The sequence below is a fragment of the Gossypium raimondii genome, chromosome 5 (assembly GCF_025698545.1).
Source record: "Gossypium raimondii isolate GPD5lz chromosome 5, ASM2569854v1, whole genome shotgun sequence".
NCBI classification, from domain to species: Eukaryota; Viridiplantae; Streptophyta; class Magnoliopsida; order Malvales; family Malvaceae; genus Gossypium; species Gossypium raimondii.
This window is the reverse complement of record NC_068569.1, coordinates 10,620,793-10,641,181: the sequence shown is the minus strand read 5'-3', so window position 1 is coordinate 10,641,181 and position 20,389 is coordinate 10,620,793. Positions and strand designations below refer to the sequence as shown.

Sequence of the window (20,389 nt, the reverse complement as noted above, 5' to 3'; positions counted from 1 at the left end):
TAAATACTAGAACTCACATCCTATTACATCGGCAACAATATCGATACTATCAATGTCAATTGAGTTAAGATTTAACTAATTTTTTGTATTTTTATATAAAATTTATAAAATAAAAATATAATATGTTTATAAACCGTTAAAATTTTCAATTTAACTGGAAATAAAAAGATTTTAACATTTAACTTTTTAAATGTGTTTAATAATTTTATTAAATTTTAATTAATATAGAAATTTCAATAATTTATTTTGAATAAGATAAATAGGATTAAATTATTTTATTTAATTTTTATAATAAATTATACGTAATAAAATAATATATTAATATTAATAGGATTAAATTTAAGAAAAGAAATAAAACTAATATTAATTTTATCAAACAACTTAATTATGTTCAATATTTAATTTTATTAATATATCAAACAACTTTCTAATATAAAGTCAATATTTATAAAATTCAGAATTAAAATTTCAACTCTTAACTATCCTGCACTTAAATTTTAGTTTATCAAATAACACTAAGGTATCATAATTTTAAAACGTCAATTTTACCATTTCAATCATGCTATGTTTGGTAGGAGTGTTGTTCTTTTACGCGTGTTTTAATATATGAGTTAGCAATAAACTAATTCAATTGATAATATTTAGTCACTGTATTTATTTACTTTGAAGATGTCTTATTTTTACGAGAGTTATTATTCAACATTCTAATTTCAAATTTAAAATTGTACTAAATATTTTTACGAGAGTTATTAACACATTTACAAAACCAACAATAATAAATATTTATGTTTTCAATGATTTTATAATTACTTTTAAATTGATGTTAAGTCTCTTATTGGGATCTCAAAGTTCAGTAATATGTACAAATCAAATAGCTTAAATTATAACTTTAAAATAGATAACATATATAAAGTATTTAAGTAATAAATTTAATTGTGTTAATAAAGTTGAGATTTTTTAAATTCAAATTTTTAGAAAAATAAATTTTTTATTTTAGATCATTTAGGTATACCTTTCATTTTATGATGTAATGTGGGGTAGAAAGGTTTAAGGTTTAACTTAGGCGCATATTTTCTTTATTTACAAAAGAGATTGAAAATACTTGGATTAGCTCATAAGAGCAATTAATTAGATCGACATATGCGATCTTCCGACCCACGAAATATTTCTAAACAGAAGTCAACGAACACCAATATAAACCAAGAACACTAGCAACATTCCCAGAAGGATCTAGGCATAAGAATATTTAAGGGCACTGTTCACAAATATTTTTGTAATAAAAACTTTTGGATTATTTTTAATTAATTACTGCATTAGTTAGAGAAGTTGATTGAGCCACTCCCAGACCCCAAGACATTCAAAGCTAGAGAGAGAGAGGGATAAACAGTGTCTGGGTCTCTTTATATTTGAAAGTAAAGTGGCCACTCTCAGGCGGAGAGAGACGCATTTGATCAAACTCTTCATCACCCAAATATGTGTTCCTTCTCTCTACACTTTTTCAATCTTTGAATTCCTTACTTTATGTTACTAAGTTGGTGCTTGTTTGTCTCTTCTCTTTTTTTTTCTTTTAATCACGAGCTTCATGGTTTCTGATTTTGTACTTTTGATGAACTGGAAGTTTATGTTTTGCTTCGTCTGTCTGATTGTATGAATCCCAAAAGAAAAACATAGCATCCCTTTTTGTCGTGTTTTCAGTGGCCTTTTTCGCCACTTCACAAGCTTGAAAGGTTAACAGCTTTTCAGTTCCTTGAAATTTGGATAAAAAAACACCGCTTTCTGATCCTCGAGCCTCAAAACTCCATTTTATTCCTTTTGCTGTCCATTGTCATCTCATAAGCAGAAAAACCGGAACGAAACTTTATCATCAAATTTTGACATAAAGTGATTAAAGTTGACGCTTTCTTTCTTCTATCTTTACAAATCTCGGAAAATTTTGATATCTTTTACTCCTTTTGAGATCACAAGGATTAATCGAAATGCAAGACCCGACGGGTTTTCAACAAATGAAGGCACCGGTTTTTCCAGAGCAGGAGCAGCTAAAATGCCCGCGCTGTGACTCAACCAACACTAAATTCTGTTACTACAACAACTACAACTTAGCTCAGCCCCGCCATTTCTGCAAGAGCTGCCGGCGTTATTGGACCAAAGGCGGAGCCCTTCGGAACATCCCCGTCGGTGGGGGTACCCGCAAGAACTCCAAACGCTCCTCCTCTTCCTCGGACAGTAGCAGCCAACCCAAACGCCAGTCTAACCCCGCTCCGGACTCGATCCGAAACCAAAATCTCCCCGACTCCTCTCCGCCGCCGACGATTCCGCAGCAGGTTCTTCTGAGCTCGGCGGTTCAGAATTCGGTTTCGAATGCCGACCAGACCCGGATGTATGTCTTGTCCCTTGATCATCAAGCAAGGAAGATGACGGATAGTGGTGGGAGTTTTAGCTCGCTGCTGGCATCGAGTGGGCAGTTCGGGAATCTTCTAAACGGGTTGAATCCAAATGGATCGGGTTCAGAAACAGCACACACGGACGATTTTGGAGGGAATTTGGCTTCGGGTCGTGGAATCGGTCCTAGTTCAGATCGGGATCCGAGATTGAGAGAGAGCAATAACAATAACGATGAGAGTTATTTCGGTGTACAGGGAGGTGGTGGCGGTGGGGATACAAATTGTTGGACTGGCTGTAGCAATGGCTGGCCTGATCTTGCTATTTACACTCCAGGTTCAAGTTTTCACTAGAAATTAATAAATTTCACTTTGTTCTAATTATACGGGTGTACTCAGTTTTTTTTTTTTTTTGGGAATAGTACTTAGGTAATATGTATTTTTTATATTAAAAAATTGCTATGCTATAATAGGAGATGTAAATACCAGAAAGACTTGAACGCTACAATTATAGAGATATTTAGGTTTTCTTCTCAAATGTGGTATGAATGATGGAGGAATTAGGATTTTGTTGCACTTCTGTTGGAGGTGTGGTGTTTGTGCTTATAATGCTATCTTATTGGTTTCACTGACGGGTCTTCCCCACTCTTTGAATTGGCAAGATTTTAGGATCTAACATTCAATTTGGCTTTAACTGGTTTAACAATTTAAGCAGATTAAATGAGAGATGTATTGTTTATAATCTGATCTTGATATAATAAATGCATGATTGAGTGGTTCAATCATTCATCAAAAATTATATCCTTGAAATGTAAATCTCAGCTTGTAGAGCATCAATATTACTTTAATATTGAATATGTTTGATTTAATCTGATACTGTTTCTTTTAAGTAATAATGCCTGATCGGTCATGTCTTTAATTTATTCAAAACAAATTTTGATCCATTTTTCTTTAAATATTGGTGTTTGTATGTAAGTTATAACTACATGTATTAAAAAGAAGAAGAAGCTTATTTTAAAAATTGTAATGAGTTAAAAAGCACTTTTTTAATAAATGCTATGGAGCGGGGAAGATATGGAAATCCAATCTCAAAAGATCAAGCTCTGCATGTTTAAAGTTTTTGTCTTTCAAGATCTAGACAAATCCTTCAAATATTAAGATTATTTAGATTTCTCTAAACCAAAAGTAAAAGAAAATTTGTTATGTCCTCACAATATCATCTTTTGCTAGACTACCAAATTTTATGATGAAAAGAAAAATTCGATTTTGCAGCTTTTTTTTAATAATGCTTTTAATTTGATATTTGTCATAACTCGATTAATATGTGCATTGTTATTAATGTAGGAGGATTTAGCTTTGAGTGCGTTAAAGCGTATTCGTCATTATGTATTTACACTTAAGATAAAGAGTTCGATGACTAAAACTTATGTTAAATCAGTCTCTTTTTATAAAAATTTCTTTTTTTGCACCAAGACAAAGAAACATTAGACTTAATCATGAGTCAGGTCAAGTTAATGCAAAAATTTAAATTCTATTTTTAGGTTCGGGTCCGGCTGTATTAAAATTTTTTCATATAAAAATAAATTTAAAAAATATAATACATTAAATACACAAAAAATATTAAAATAAATGTTTCTCAAAAAATTGAAGATACATTAAAAAAAATCTTTATACTTAAATAACACTAAGATAGTTGTAACTTAGCAAACACATGCATTTAAAATAGTAATAAAATTAATAATAAAATAAGAGTTATATAATATCCAAATAATAACAGCAAAATAGTAACAATATAATAGCAAAATAGTAGCAAATAACAATAAAACATTGATGAAATAAAAGTTGGGTCACTTCAAGCCAAGCCCGGACAAAAAATTTTATCTGAGGCCTAACCTATTTAGGAAACATGCATTATTTTTTGTTTAAATCCATTTTTTAAACTTATATTTTTCTTAAACCCTTCCACTTTTTGATCAGAACTTCGAATCTAGACTGATAACTCATCTACCCTATACTCTATTTAAACATAATTTCAACACCACTACCCTAAAAATTCACTGTACCACTTACAATGTGACTCCCTGTGCCTCTATAATAAAACACATTATCTCTTGCAAGGTGTTAATTTGGATTGTGTTCCCATTATCGTTATTATAATCATTAGTATATAATAATTTTATTATTATTTCTCAACAGCTTTGCATTTGTTAAATTGCGAGTTATTAATTCAAATTGTATTTGAAAATAACAGGATGAGTACTTAAAGCTGCTTTCTATATTTCTGCCCTTATGGTTATGGACCACCCACTATGGTCTATAATGTATTGATAAACATTGGACCACCCTTTCGGTTCAACAATGTCATCTGCTAGCTAAACCACATCTGGCGAGGCTCCCTGTAATCCTTTTTAGGCAAAGAAATGGAAAATTTTGTCCCACAATATATAACACTATCAATAGATAGTAAGACATACAATTATACAGGGAAGTTAGGGCTTTTCTTATTCGTTGAACCCCCAACCATTAATGTAGTCAGCATCAACCAATGAATCAAACACTATTAATGTGCAGTCCTGATTCAGCGTTTTGGACATATATTTGACTAGGCAATACTATCACGTTGCTGTGCATATCTATACTAGTATCCCACATTTATTGTATCCCAAAAATAAAGACTAAAGATAGATATAAGCGAAATAGAGCTTTGGCTGTCCAACTCACAACTTGCTGGAGGCTTTTTGCATTACATTTCTATTGGTATCAATAATTTCTGAAAATAGGATATAATATAACAATCATGTCACTGTTCCCAGTTGAAGAGGAACCAGCCAATTGAGCACGACCAGGAGAGCAAGATGGATTAAAATCTTCGTTAACATCATACCTAAACATGTCCATATTAAATATATACGAGTAATATATGTTGAAGTTTCATACAGACAGTTCAACAATGGGGATATCATCATCATCAAGTTTCCATCCATTTCCCTGTGATTATGGTCACAGCTAAAACAACGAAATACGTTAAACTGATTTGTGTAGAAATAAATTATTGAACAAAGTATTCCGAGGAACAACTTTTTTCGCTTGATCCAAGCTAACATAATGCTGCAGGAGAAACAACAAATAAATGCAGTCCCAGGTTTCGACTCAGTCCCGAGTTAGCCATAGCATCCGCTGCACGGTTACCGTAGACATGCACGACACACTGTCCAACAAAGCTGCAATAGATTCTTTATCGACTGGACTATTATGTTGATGATCCAGCTTAGTGCGAATTACGTGGACTACTGCAATATTATCTAACTCAAGCATCACTTTTGTCGCTCCCAAGGCCCATCCAAGAAACCCAACAATGAGAAACACATTTTCGGAGATCTACAAATAAATAAACGAATAATCATTTCAGAAAAGAACTTGAGCTTAATGGGTTTAGGCTTGCGCTTATTAAGTAGCAACTTCTTGACATCATCAGCGGGGTAAAACTTAGGAGCCTTAGTGGTGAGAGGGGCTTTAGGATTGGGGTCATAGCGAGGGGAGATGCCACCGTGTTCGGCCTTGATAGCCCAAAGGCTGCGCTTGTGGTGGTACATCTTGGACCTGGAATACTTGCCTACGCCACGTACAAGATCAGGGTTTTGGGTCTTAGCAGGGGCATTCCTTTTTGCTGCCATTTCCTCTTTGAACCCTTTACTCTGTGACGAATGCTTTTTTTGGTTGGGAAAGGTTGATAGGAGCATAACTCTAAAACGTTCGGGATTGCAAAATGAGGGGTTTTATTTTTATTTTTTTGGAAAATTAATTTAATGAACGTATAAAAATGTATACACATGACAACACAGCAAGTATTCCAACAAACGAAGGGTTGATCAAAATAGCAACATTTTAAAATAGTTGAAAAAATAGAGTTAAATTAACTAAAATTGGAATGCAATCATTTTAGAGTGATTATGCGATAGTTTATCCTTTTATATTGAATAAATATAGTTATTCATGTACGCAATATGTTAATGTAAAATGACGTTATATCAATAATTGTGTTATATGTTAATGTGAAATGATGTTATATTAATAATAGTGTTAATGATTTATAAAATTGAACCAAATCAATACTTAATGTATAAAATTACACAAAATCAAAATTAGTGTATGGTATTACACATTAGACCAAAGTTTATGTATAATTTTATATTTTATCCCTTATATGTATTGTTTTTAGAATATGAGAGATAGTAACATTGTAATAGAAAACTCATGGAGATAGCCCTGAATAACTATTCTTAAAAGTTATTTAGCTTTTAATAGTAAAATATACACATAGTTTTATATAAGCTTAATTCATGATTTAGGACTAGTTTAGTAATACATTTGAAAAGTGTTTTTAAAAGTGTTGTGGAAAAGTATTTTTAAAAATATTTTTGAAAAATTTAGTTTAAGAAGTCATTTTGAGAAATAAAATGTTCATTTTAGACATATTATTATCAAGTAACAAATATATATTTAAATAATATTTAAATTAGTTAATATTATTATATTTTAGTAATAATATAAAAATATTTTATTATAACTTGTTGTTAATATCTTAATATATGAAACATAAATTTTAAATATTTGTAAGCAATAAATATTAATTATTTATAAAATTTAATTAGAATATATAAACTATGTTTTAAATATTTAAATATAACCATTAGATATTTATAATTAGATATTAACACATGTATATTATTTTAAAAATATTTTTTAATTTTTAATGAATGATTTTAACACATTTGTAATTAAGCACTAAAAAAGGGAAAAGTAGTGTGTTGTTAGAGGGTGAAAAATAATTAAGCATTAAAAGTGTTTTTGGGAGAGGAAAATAAAAAATTTTAGCTTATTCCTTTCAAAATCAAAAGTGATTTTGAAAAATAAAAATTTCAGTCAAAAGTAGATTGTTTAGCACAATTTTTTCCAAAAATATTTTTTAAGCATTACTAAACAAGCCCTTAGTTTCTAAAGTATACCCATTTTCTTATTTTAGTATCTAAACTTTTTTATGTCTCAATTTAGTATTTAAAGTAAGTTTCTATTATATTTTTATAGACTACAAATTTTTTTATAGTTAATCACAAAGCACCACATGGTGTCTTTATGTAAAAAAATTCTTTTATTAAATGTATATACACATAACAATATAAAATGGAAACAAATGTATACAAATTCAAATATATATAAAATCTAGAAAAGAATATAATTTATAAAAATAAAATTTACAAAAATACGATAATTGGAAAGAAATTAGTTGGAGTTAATAATATTATTACAAAATGTAAAAAATGTAAAAACTATAAAAATTGTAAAATAGTTAAAAAGTTTAAAAATAAAAATTAATTATAAAATATATAATTCTAAAATTTTAAAAAGTATTTAAATTTTAAGTTTTTTTACAATTTATTTAAATTATTTTTTATTTTTATAACAATTTTAATTTTCATATATTGTTTTAACTATTTAAAATTATATATTTTAGAATTATAGTTTTTAAATTATATATTATATATTATACATTTTTAACTAATATAATATATGTAATACTAAAAAAATAAAAGAAAGACACGTGACATGTTTTATTATCACAACGTGTCCAGTCAACATGGGTCAACGATTGGTCAAAGTCAAAAGTTTTTTTAAAAATATTTAAATAGTTAATATTATAAATTTCTATTTTGAATTTAAATTTAATATTTTATTTTAAATAAACTTAATTGTCACGTTATATTTTTTTATTAGCCAAAACATGTTATATGATGCTTTTTCATTAGCCAAAGTTGTCTAAAGGTTTTTTTTAATCCTGATTACAAAATGGACCAAATGTTTTTATTTAAATTTTATATCTTAAATAGCATTTTTTATATATTTTAAAATTTCGTTATATGCATCATTTATTGTTTTTAACTTTTACATATTAACTAAAGAAGATAGACAGTTTGTGTCGTGGAACTAAAAAACTATGTTGCATTGAGATATTATACAGAAGATACATTTAAAATGTGTATGTGTTATAATTTAATTATTTTATTGCAAAATTACTCAAAGTTGTTACATAATTAAAAATAATACTAACAAAAAAACATGGAATCAAAATTATATAGTAATAATAAATAAAATCCAGCTTAGGGAGCTTCGCGTGGAATTTTCCATAAAACAGACTCGCAGTTAAAAGGAAAACACACACACACAACAAAAGGGAACAAAAATAGAATCAAACCCCAAAGGTCATCTCTCGTAGTTGCAGTACTCCTTTGGGCTACCGTATCCTTCTTTATCTATCTTTTCCCTCCGCCACTAGAAACGGCACGCGCCGCCATTCTTTCTATTTATATTCGTACAAACGCGGAAACGCATACGTATAAATTTACGTATGCAAATACAATTTCCATGTCACAATAACTTAAACGGAACAAATCTAGTAAAACCCTCCCGCAAAAATAATGTACGGAGGCTCCTCCAAGCTCGGTCGCGGTGGAGGCGGCGGACGTGGGGGCGGAGGCCCTCGGAACCGCTCTTTTCCTCCGCCGCCGCCACAGCGCCCTTCTTCTGCTACCCAATCAGGCAGGCTTTCCCTTGGCTCCGCCCCTCGTAACCGCCCCGGTATTGGGGGCGGTTCAGGACCCGCACCGTCTGTCGAAGAGAGCTTTTCTCTTGTTTCTGGGAACAACCCTTTGGCCTTTGCGATGATAATAAGACTGGCGCCAGATTTGGTGGAGGAGATCAGGCGGCTCGAGGCTCAAGGAGAGACGGCCAGGATTAAATTTGATTCAATTCCGACTCACCCTACTGGGAACGTGAGTTTCTAAACAAGAATCCAGTTGGGTTTGCTCATTTTTTAAAATTTTTTATAGCTATTTATTTCAAATTGCATTCTTTTTCTTCGAATTTGGAAGTTTTTTTAGAGATGAAACTAGTGCGATAACATGCTGCTTGATTGGAATTCATCTAGATTAAGCCTAATTTCTTTTTAACTGTACTTTTAATTTTCGATGGTCTAGGGGGATAAAATTATTAGGAAAGAATGCTGCTTGATCAAAATTGTCGGATTTTTTTGTCGTTTTGAAAATTTTACAATGCTTATTTGATTTTTGTGGAACTTTAATTTATTATTTTTGCATTTTAGGGTTACTTTTTACTGGCTAGCTTTTGATTTTCTGAACTTTGGTTTGTGTGTAACTATGTAAACTTGTTGTGATCTTGTTTTCTAAGTTCTTAGTTTCCTACGGATTATGGAAATGTTAGTTGCTTTATGGGGGGGGGGGGTTTGCAACCTAGTTTAGCCTCATATTGGGTGGTTTTATGGGGTGGGTTGTGAATTTTCTTATATTGATGCTTGCATCTGATCTTTTCAAGGTGATTGTGGGTTGCATTCGGTTATTTTACGTAGATTTATTTTGGCGGTTTATTGGCAGATATTTAGGTAGTTCTTATAATTCTGCTGGGCTTGCTTGTTCTTTATCTCCACTACCCCCTCCCGGCCTTTAATTCTGGACTTCTAGTAGGCCATGAGGAAGTTGGGTCTGTCTGGCATCTGTTTTTTTTTTTTTGTGTGTGTAATCTGTAGAATGTCTTGATGAGTTTGGTGTGCCTTAATATGTTTTCCTCAGATGTGTATATGTTCAATCTTAATAGACTTTCCTTGTTGGTTAATTTAGTATCTGATGATTTAGGTTCGGAATTTGGTGATTCCTACTTTGAATATGATATGGCTTTTAAGTCCATGTGTACAAGATATGATAGAGGGTCACTTTAGGTAGGAGCAGTTGTAAAACATGTAAAAATGAAAGTTTAATGCAGGATTGTTCACATACCTAAACCTCTGAAAAAAGTATGCATTTGCAGAAAAGCAAGCAAATCTAGTCAACTTGTTTAAAATGATAGCTATCACTGTCTACCAATGTTGGTAGTTCTTGCGTATCAACAAAAGGTTGTATCATTTGCGTGGTCAGTTTGATGGTAAATAAATCCTTATATCATCAGCACAAGAATTTAGTGCAGGATGGATTAAATTTAGTATCTGATGATTTAGGTTCTGAATTTGGTGATTCCTACTTTGAATATGATATGGCTTTTAAGTCCATGTGTACAAGATATGATAGAGGGTCACTTTAGGTAGGAGCAGTTGTAAAACATGTAAAAATGAAAGTTTAATGCAGGATTGTTCACATACCTAAACCTCTGAAAAAAGTATGCATTTGCAGAAAAGCAAGCAAATCTAGTCAACTTGTTTAAAATGATAGTTATCACTGTCTACCAATGTTGGTAGTTCTTGCGTATCAACAAAAGGTTGTATCATTTGCATGGTCAGTTTGATGGTAAATAAATCCTTATATCATCAGCACAAGAATTTAGTGCAGGATGGATTAAATTTTATTTTGATTGCATTATATTTTCTGAGGCACCTTCATGACTCAATATTTTTATTGACTGCATTGGTGGCTTCTACTTGTATCTGGTGGTTTTAAAATTATGCACTAAATTCTCATCATTGATAGATGGCCTTTCTGGTCTGACAGTTATTGACTTGGACTACACAAAATATGGTTTAGGGCTTAGGAGTTTTGTGTTTCCTTGAGATGTCGCTAGACCAAAAATCTTGATTTGATTTTCTATGCTTATTTTTAACTAATGATTCTTCCCATTATTCATTTGACTTTTGGAGACTGAAGTTGCAAGTCTCTTTTCATTTACATTTATGTGTGACCTGTTAATTATTAAAAATGTGGGTTTAATTGATCATCACTACTGTAGGTTATTGATGTTGGTGGCAAGGAGTTTAGGTTTACTTGGTCACCGGAATTTGGTGATCTGTGTGATATATATGAAGAACGTCAAATGGGTGAAGATGGAAATGGTTTGCTTGTTGAATCTGGGTGTGCATGGCGCAAACTGAATGTTCAACGTGTCTTGGATGAATCGACAACAAATCATGTTAAGATGCGGTCAGAGGAATTTGAACGCAAGCTTAAATCTCGCAAGTATGTTATCTGGATGGTTTTCACATCATCATTGTTTGCCTAAGCCTGCATATTTGTCTTCCCTTTCTTTAATGTACTTTGTTGTGTATGTCCAGTTAAGATGATTCAGATCTAGATACATATTCTACTATGGTTGGTTATCAAAATAGAGGCTCTCTTAGAATAACATGTTGGTAATACACGATATGTGAAGAGACACCTATTAACATTTACTTAGCTGGTTATTAATTGCTATTGTTTTACTTGTTTTATTTAAGAGTATCTAGCTGGTTTACGTTTTCTGCATCTGGAGTTTCATTTAATACACTTCAGTTAGTTCGTTTAGCTGTTTTTGGGTAAATAAAGACACCATTTGTGGAAACCTCCTAAAATAGTACAAAACTCTGCAAATTAATTACGTAGATAATTTTTTCTCCACACCTTTGTTTGCCAATGAAAATTTGGCTGAAATTTTGTAATCTACTGAACCGGCCTTTTCAGCATTGCAAGATCTTTCCCATACCTAGTTCTATGCGAACCTGAAGAAATGGTAATAGTGTGATTGGTATGCATGAGTGCAATCTCTTGGTCCTTTTTCATTGTCCTCTAAGGAATGCAGTGGAAGGATGTAGGCTAGTCAGTTCCTAAAAAAGCAAGTACTCCATCATCTCTAGAATTCTTCAGAAAGCCTCTATCCTCATCTTTTCTCTGACAGGGACTCATCATCATTCTATGTATCGTTGTAACCTCTGAGACCTTGGATTACATTTGATCTTTCTCAGGTTGAAGCTCATCTCCCAAGTTCCAATTTTAAAAATAATAGCCTTAACCTATGTAACCCAATCATCAGCCTCAAAATAATATCAATAAGTTTGGTGCAAACAGCTGTCTAACATCTGAAATCGCCTTGTAAAGTATTGTTTTTGTCATCCTCATTCCCCAAATTTGTTCATAATCACAACATATATAATTCTTTTCACATTGCTTATTCTGAAATCAGCATTGCTAGAGTTCGCCATACAATCTTTTGCTGTGTTTCTGATGTTTAAGTGCTTCTTTAAGAATTCAGAATCGACACTAGCTGAAAAAGAGCATTCACAAAGATTTGCAACACTCTCCATATTACAGAGACAAGTCAAACAAGATCAGAAACCCTTCTAATTAAGAAGCTCTTTATCATATCAAACTTTTTACCATTTCCTAGTTTGTATTAGAAATTTGAATTCTTCTCCCTGATTATGTTTCATGAAGAAACTCTGGCCATCGTTTTATCTTTTATGTGGTTTTTGTTGTTGATATGTTGTAAATATTTTATTATGCTACATTCTTATGTTCTTCGTCGCTTTTGGCACTATGGTTAAGTTAAATGAACATTATTTTTGTCTTTTCACCTTGGTGTTGATGACAGAGCTATTATATTAGACCATGGAAACCCATCAATGAAGAATCAAATCAAGCAAATGGTTGCTGCTGAGGGTAAGGTTTTCTTTGTGATGTTTGTGTTTGCACCTCAACCCCCTTTCTTCTTCCATACACAGTATATTTTTGTTTTTGCTGACAATAAGCATCAGAACAGGGGTATGCCTGGACTTAGGTCTATTTAAGATCTCTTCCCTAGCATATTTCTTAGAATGCTTTATATATGCACGCAATTTTCATTTCATTGTCCTACTCCCAGATTCTCTGATGCCTGTGTTACAGAGATGATATCCAAAAGTTACTTTTTCAATCATGGAATCCCTTAGTAACGAGGATGATTCATCTTATGTATATTTTTAGCCTTGATCCTCACTCACTTTAGGGAAAAAGGATTTGCATGCACAATACATACAAAAAGATATAGAAGAAAAAACCCATTGAAAATGTTTTTCACTGAAAGTAATTGTTGGTAGAGAGCATTTAAGATTAGAACACGTCAATTTTTAAAGCATGAATGTTCACTGTCTTATATGTCTCTTGTGTTTGCAGCTAGTCCATGGAAGTCCCATTTTAAAAAAATGGAGCTTGCTCTTAAGAAGCGTAACGACACACCTCAAGGTAAATAATTTGGATTTCATTAAATTAATTGAATATGAAATTACCTTTTCTTTGGCATGGTCTCACTGAATCTGTACGAGGTATTGAGATTATACTTCTAATTAGTTTGCAGTTTTGGCAGTTCTTTCCTCTTCTGTCTAAGTGTCTTGATATGTGTATTGCAATGTATGTTTTATGCACCAGCTGCTGCTGGAGGCCCTCCAAAATCTGGCTATAGACCTGGATTAGTTTCGGCTGCTACTGCGAAGGGAAGACGCTCATCTTCACCTTTACCATCTCCACTTGAGCGCTCTGATGCTGCAGTATCTCCAAGTGGTCTTGGAAATACCACCAAGACTCATGCTGGCAGTGAGGATGTTATGCCTTCTCTGGTGAAGAGCAAAGAAAGTATTTCCAGCTCTGATAAAGAAATACCAAGCAGGGCTTCTAGTGCAGGACGTGAGATGCAAGAACGCAGGGGAAATTTTGGACCTAAGCCAACGGACTTACAGAGTCTTCTGATCAGTCTACTGAAGGAGAACCCCAAGGGGATGAGCTTAAAGGCAAGTGCTAGGGTTTAGTGGATGTTTTAAATTAATTGCCCTCTTTGCTACTAGTGCATGTAGTTGGCTTCAGTCAGCTGCTTTATTTTTTGGATTATTTTATCTCAGTCTTTCTCTCTCTTCTTTCCCTGAAATGGTGACAGGCCTTGGAGAAAGCTGTTGGTGATACAATTCCAAACTCTGCTCGAAAGATCGAGCCCATTTTAAAAAAAGTAAGTGATGGATACTTGATGCAAAGTATTTTTAAGAATAGCATGTAATCTTATGCCTTCCTTTAAATTTTTGCATCAGATTGCAACTTTCCATGCTCCAGGAAGATATTTCTTGAAACCAGGAGTGGAGTTGGAAAGCTTGAAGAAATCGTCGTCTGAAAGTGGAAGGTGCCTGTCATTTTCATTTCCAGTGGGGTTGATTTGAATAGTCTTGTAACTGAATTGAGTTCTCGTAATTTATATTTTATCTTTATATTTCATGATTTCTTATTCTCATCGCATAACTCAGGGCAAGATTTTAGTACGAAAAGAACTTTAACTGAGCTTTGCCGTATATATAAGTAGGTTAGCTGTAATTTGCTAGAAATAGACGACTTTTTCTCCTCTGAGATCTTACTGCAATCTTAACTAATAAAATTCAGGAGGAGATTTCTTTTATATATATTCAAGATCTATTTTCTATTTAGCTCCTACATTTTAGAGAAATTATCATTTGGGTGCTTTTTGGAATCTCATGTTTTTATAACATACAAAATGAACAAGATTCATTTTCTTGTTTGGGAATCTCATGCCATAAATCTTTTGCTTGATTATTCAGAACTAACTGTTGCTCTGGTTATTGTTGATTTTCTTATTAGTTTTTATTAATGATTATCTTACAGAGTTTTCAGTAAGTATTAGTACATTCAAAGTTGGTTGGTGCCTCTTCTAATTGTTAAGAACCCTGGGAACCTCATTCTTGGTTTAGTTTCTTGCTTGGATAAAAGCTTACCTGTGTTTTATTTGTTGTAGTATACATGGCCTTCATGTTGTTTGTCTATATTTTTGCAGTTCACCTGAAGGTAACCGTCACGAGGCTCCAGCTCCTGAAGAAAACCAAGACCAGACACTGGCTCCAGTATCATTCTTGGCGGAGAAAACTGATGAAGTAGAGGAACAGACCCATTTAGACTCTAAACTTACAGTAGCATCTGATCCAATGGAACAAATTGACATCCAACAACTTTCACCTGATTTGGGTGGTGAGAGAAAAGCTTCTGACAATAGTGAGGGGCAAGCAAATAGTGCTAGTGACAGTGGCAGTGATAGTGATAGTGACAGTGACAGCAGTGACAGTGGAAGCGACAGTGGAAGCCACAGCAGGAGTAGAAGTAGGAGTGCAAGTCCAGCAGCAAGTGGGAGCGGTAGTAGCAGTGATAGTGAAACTGATGCTTCTTCCAACAGCAAGGAAGGGTCTGATGAGGATGTGGATATAATGACAAGTGACGATGACAAAGAGACAAAGCAGGATATGCTGACCTCTGAACCTGGACTTTTGACTTCACCTATACCATGGCAAGCTGAACATGACATGTCTCTGCATAACGGAATGGATGGAAATCAAGATGATGATGGATCTTATGCTGTTGATATCGAGGGTCCTGGATCAGATGCTGTTGACATAGAAAAAGACTTGCCTGAAGATGAACAGGAAATTGGAATGGCTGCCAATTCTAACAAAGAAGGTGAGAAACATGAGGAAGGAACGAAACCCTCTTCATCTGATCTTGATGAATTCCAGGAGCGCCAAAATTTCATAGGAAATTTGTTTGATGACACAGAAAACATCGTCAAGAATAGCGTCAGGAATGAACAATCTAATTACCCAGAGAAGTCTGGCAAAGCGAAATCTAAAAGGGGATCTGATCTGACGCACATTGATGAGAAATCTGAGCGTTCTAAAAGATTGAAGTCTGAAAGCATGTCTCAACCACCTGTTTCTGGGAGTAGAGATGCCGAGTTGTTTGCGAGTAGCAGATCTGTAGATGAGTCTTACCAAAGCTCAAATAAAGGTGATAGGGAGCATGCTGACTCTCAAAAAGGATACATTCTGGTGTTTCCCCAAAAATCTAGTACAGATTTTCATCAATCAGGTCGTAGATCATCTGATCAAGGTGCTCGGGGTAAAGCTGTTAATACGGCTGAAAGGCCTTTGAAACATACTGAGAGCTCGGGACATGGTAGTAAGTTTGCTGAGAAGAATGTGCATGAAGGTTATATCATTCAAAAAGAAAACCCTACTAGGGACGCCCAAAATGAGGATGGTGTAATGAAGGAAAAGAAGTTATCAACAAATACTAAAAATATTGGAGGTAAAAATGCTGTACCTTCTGATTTCCACCACAGGAAACATGGTGAAACTTTTGGAAAGCCCAAGGATTCTGGACAAAATTCTGGCACTTATATTAATTCTTCCCCGAAGGATAACAGCAAGGTTAATGAAGATAGATATCCAGCTAATGGGAAAAGCAATGTTCTTCAACGAGAGCTTTCACACTTGGAGTTGGGTGAGATTCGTGAGCCGCTGATTGATGAAACTCCTGTAAAGAAGCAATTTGAGAAGAAAGGTTCCTTTAAACAGTCAGGTAGTAGACTAAGCAGGGGAAAACCTGCTGGGAAGACAAACTGGGATTCGGGAAAACCACCTTCACCTAATCTAAGTGGGCTTAAAAGAACCCCAGAACATCATGTTGAAGATTCATCCAGATCGCATCATAAGGTTGTTCAGTCTCAACAGCAACAGCTGTCAAGGTTTGACCGTCCAGAAGTTGGGTCACAGTTTAACAGATTGGCAGATAACAGTAAAACCAAACAAACAGAAATTGGCGCAAAACTGGGAGTTGTCCTGGAGGATTTTGGTGAAAGCCATAAGAAAGCACCGACTAGTGCACCACAACAGCAGGAATCCAAACGAGGATCAGTGTCTCAGTTCATAAAGGAAAGTAAGATACCAACGTCTAATAAAATGGCGGATATGACTGATTCACGTAAGGATGCAGTTTTGAAAGAGGGCAATGTAAATGGTCGAAAGAAAAGGGGGTCTTCTTCTGATGAAGACTGTTTGCCTTATTTTAAGTATGAAAAAGATGAACCAGAGCGCAGAGGTCCCATTAAGGATTCATCTCAGTAAGTAGTCATAGTTGTAGATGCATTTGTTAAATTTAGAATGTGGTAGCTGTGTTGAAATTTAGAGGACTGTGCCATCTAATTCGAACTTCTATTTTACTTGCTAGGTATGAAGAGTATGTGAATGAATTTCGTGAAAAATATGAATCTTACGAGGACTTGGACAAGACCCTACAGACCTACAGGTATTGTTCGGACTTCAGAATTCTTTCTCTTTTATGAGGTTTGGTGGACTTTGTGTTTAATGAACTAACCTCTCACATATAGGAATGAATTTGAAAAGCTGGGTAAGGACCTTGAATATTCGAAAGATAGGGACAAGGAGAAATATTACAAGACCTTGGACCAATTGAAGGAGTCTTATCACCAATGTGGAATGGTAGATATTTCTCTCTAATTTCTGTGGTATATGTTCTCTTATTGAGGGTGGAATGGTTTAAGACATGGAATCCTCTCGAGAGATTTCATTTCACTACTCTTGCCTCATATATTGAATTTCGGTTTATTATCAAGTTTAGGTATTGATGCCTATTTAAAAGTATGGTTCTGCAATATGACTCTGACCTCCTTATCGTTGTTTAATTAGTTGATAAATAGCAGTGAACAGTAATTTCTCATTTAAGCAGGGTGTTTAGAGTAGAGCAGAATAAGATCGAGGGATAAGATTTGTCTACTAGTGGCAAAATTACTTCATTATTTTATTGTCTGGAAGAAGTTATGCATATAGTGATAATTGGATATTAAAAAGAAATTATTGTGGTAGGTCTCCAACAGTATCCAGTGCTTTGCATCTGTGTATGAAAATCTCAGTACTTGTATCATTTAGAAATGCATGGATGCTGAAGGTTTCTATCTGTAATATGCCTGGCTTCTGAAATGTTGCTAGTGTCCATCTTTTAATTGAAAATTTGAAAAAATTGCTGTAGGATTTATGTTCTGACTCAATTACTGTTTCTATTGGCAGAGACATAAAAGACTGAAAAAAATATTTATTGTGCTTCATCAAGAACTGAAGGTGATTGATAGTACCGTCAGTTAATCTCACTATCTCCTCTTTTCTTATGATTAGTAACTCAAGAGTTTCTTCCTTATTGCAGAACCTTAAGCAGAGGCTCATAGAGTTTGCTGAGTCGCACTCAACGGATTGATAATGAATTGTTACTAACGTGTTATCCAACAGATTGGATCCTCCTTGTTCACACCTAAGGTGCAATCGGCTAGACCTTTCTCTGTTACTTTCAGATAGACATTCTTACCAAAGTGAAGTGTTGCTTTGCCTCATTATGAATGGAGCACTTGTAAATGGTTATTGTTGGTCATTCAAGGTGATCGGAATCCGTCGCATTGTGTCCATGGTCCTTGAAGAATTGAATGTGTGATGTGCAAATAGGCTGGTACCCAAATTGGGTGTGTATAATGTGTAGAAATTTGGCTTTTTGGCCCCAAATTTTGTTCTAGATTTTTTTTTGACAGCTTTGTTTAATCTTGCTTGCTACCAACAATTTGTTTCAATGTGTATACAAATTATTGAAAAAATAAAAAAAAGAAAAGGAAAAAGGATTCTCAAGCATTGCTTAGACTTCGGCATAGTTTTGAGTGTAACACGCAAATGCATATATTTAGAGAGAGATGGGTCAGTGTTAGTGGCGTGGCTGCTGACCAGAGATCAATACTTCTTAAAGCTTTTGTCAACAACATTAGCAGAACTATTGCCAGAAATGGTGTCCGTGTCTTATTTTTTCAAACTAGTTGGAGAGTTTCTTTATAGCACGGACTTGGCCGTTCCTTCAATTCAAAGTGATTGTCGTAGCAGATTTCTTTTAGGGTCTTTTAGTTAAAATAATTAATTGAGCTCTTTGAAAAGAATTGTACTCAATTGAAAGATCACTACCATAAAAAAAATTAATTATACCTTTGCATTAATAGAAATTACCATCGATGAATGCAATGAGAAGTCATGCTATGTGGATAAGCATGCAGATATAGCTGGACTTGGCCACATGGATATCCATATTTATCCTAAATTTGTTCAAATTTATTATGGATGTAGTTCATAATATTGTAAAAAATTATTACAAAATTATTGACTACGGTTAGGACAACTTCTGTGATGAAATCATAGCTTAATTATTACTTTTGATAATAAAAAAATTAAATATCAAAAATAGAAAATGTTCAAGTCTTCAAGCCGAATTAACTAGTGAAGAAAAAAAATTCTCCAATTATACTCATGATCCTATTTTAAATTTTTAACAATTATATTATTTACTGTTCTAATAAATTATTTTATAATATTTTAAACCACATTCAAAATTAATTTATTAATATGAATGTCCAAATTCATATAAACACAAGACGTTAGCTTGTCCAGGTTCATTATGACAATGTGTTTTAAGTATTTTTAATTGGTATGTCAACATGTCAACTTCCCATTGTTTTTATTATTCACAACAACATCTAGTCAATCAATAACAATTTCAATTAATGAAATGGCTTAATTATTATTTTCCTTATATATTTGAGAGCCAATTGATTTTTTAATTTTTAGTAACAACTTTTTAGATTTTTTAAAACCAAATTAAGGCTGATTTAAGATTATTAAAATAGTAACAATATGAACGAAAATGATAATATAGCTCAATCCCAAGTGCTGATGTACGCCAATCAACCCCTGTTGACTCACCTTGCCATCATCTACATCTAAGAAAATAGGAACAGATAAATTATGTAGCAGTCAAGCACACAGCTTTACCAAAAACCAAAATACACAGTGTTCCCCTTTCCCAAAGCTTCATTATTCATTTGGAAAATCCCCTTACATTCTAATCGTGAACCAGCAAAAGGGAAATCCTTGCAACCTCCGTCCAAGCTTCATCGCACCAACAGGAAGCATCTCATCTTCATTCCAGCGCCCGTTTCATCAGTTCCATCTACCCAGCTGCTTCTCCTCGAACCAATTCGAACTTGCAATTAGTCTGGTCGGTCAGTCCACCACCTATCCGCCGCACATATCTCTGCCACGTTTGCCGGAGCTTCCTCTACCCAGAACCGGCTTTCTTCATTATCAAACGCTTCCTTCGCCGGTTGACGTGCTTCCTGATTCCCATCTCTCAAGGTATGTCTTGCTATTTTCATTTCTTTTTTATCCCTTTTTATTATTTTTTATGACAATTAAGATTTGTTTAATCTTTAAAATGGTGTTAATGACGTCTAATGTTAAAATATGCAGGAGTAAACTAGGAGTGGTAATCAAGCAATGAACAAGCGTATTTGGACAATCTAAA

General features: G+C 33.6%; 2 protein-coding genes across 2 annotated transcripts; both read left to right on the top strand.

The window, feature by feature from the left end:
• Positions 1–1,343: 1,343 nt before the first annotated feature.
• Positions 1,344–3,006, top strand: LOC105770915 (dof zinc finger protein DOF3.1). The gene has a single exon (XM_012592282.2). The coding sequence runs from the start codon at positions 1,977–1,979 to the stop codon at positions 2,730–2,732; it is 756 nt and encodes a 251-aa protein (XP_012447736.1). The 5' UTR covers positions 1,344–1,976; the 3' UTR covers positions 2,733–3,006.
• A 5,583-nt stretch (positions 3,007–8,589) lies between these two features.
• LOC105769347 (uncharacterized) lies at positions 8,590–18,675 on the top strand. The gene is made up of 12 exons (XM_012589911.2): positions 8,590–9,205; positions 11,163–11,389; positions 12,777–12,844; positions 13,337–13,405; positions 13,589–13,947; positions 14,091–14,159; positions 14,239–14,327; positions 14,991–17,105; positions 17,213–17,290; positions 17,373–17,484; positions 18,070–18,120; positions 18,203–18,675. Exons 1-12 carry the CDS (start codon positions 8,852–8,854, stop codon positions 18,251–18,253), a joined length of 3,642 nt encoding a protein of 1,213 aa, XP_012445365.1. The 5' UTR covers positions 8,590–8,851; the 3' UTR covers positions 18,254–18,675.
• Positions 18,676–20,389: the final 1,714 nt, after the last annotated feature.

Excerpts from the sequence above, each read along its gene's own strand:
- LOC105770915 (XM_012592282.2), top strand. The coding sequence starts at position 1,977 with ATGCAAGACCCGACGGGTTTTCAACAAATGAAGGCACCGGTTTTTCCA.
- LOC105769347 (XM_012589911.2), top strand. The coding sequence starts at position 8,852 with ATGTACGGAGGCTCCTCCAAGCTCGGTCGCGGTGGAGGCGGCGGACGT. Across the intron at positions 17,485-18,069 it reads CTTATCACCAATGTGGAATG|AGACATAAAAGACTGAAAAA; the intron begins GTAGATATTTCT and ends TTCTATTGGCAG. Across the intron at positions 18,121-18,202 it reads TGCTTCATCAAGAACTGAAG|AACCTTAAGCAGAGGCTCAT; the intron begins GTGATTGATAGT and ends TCCTTATTGCAG.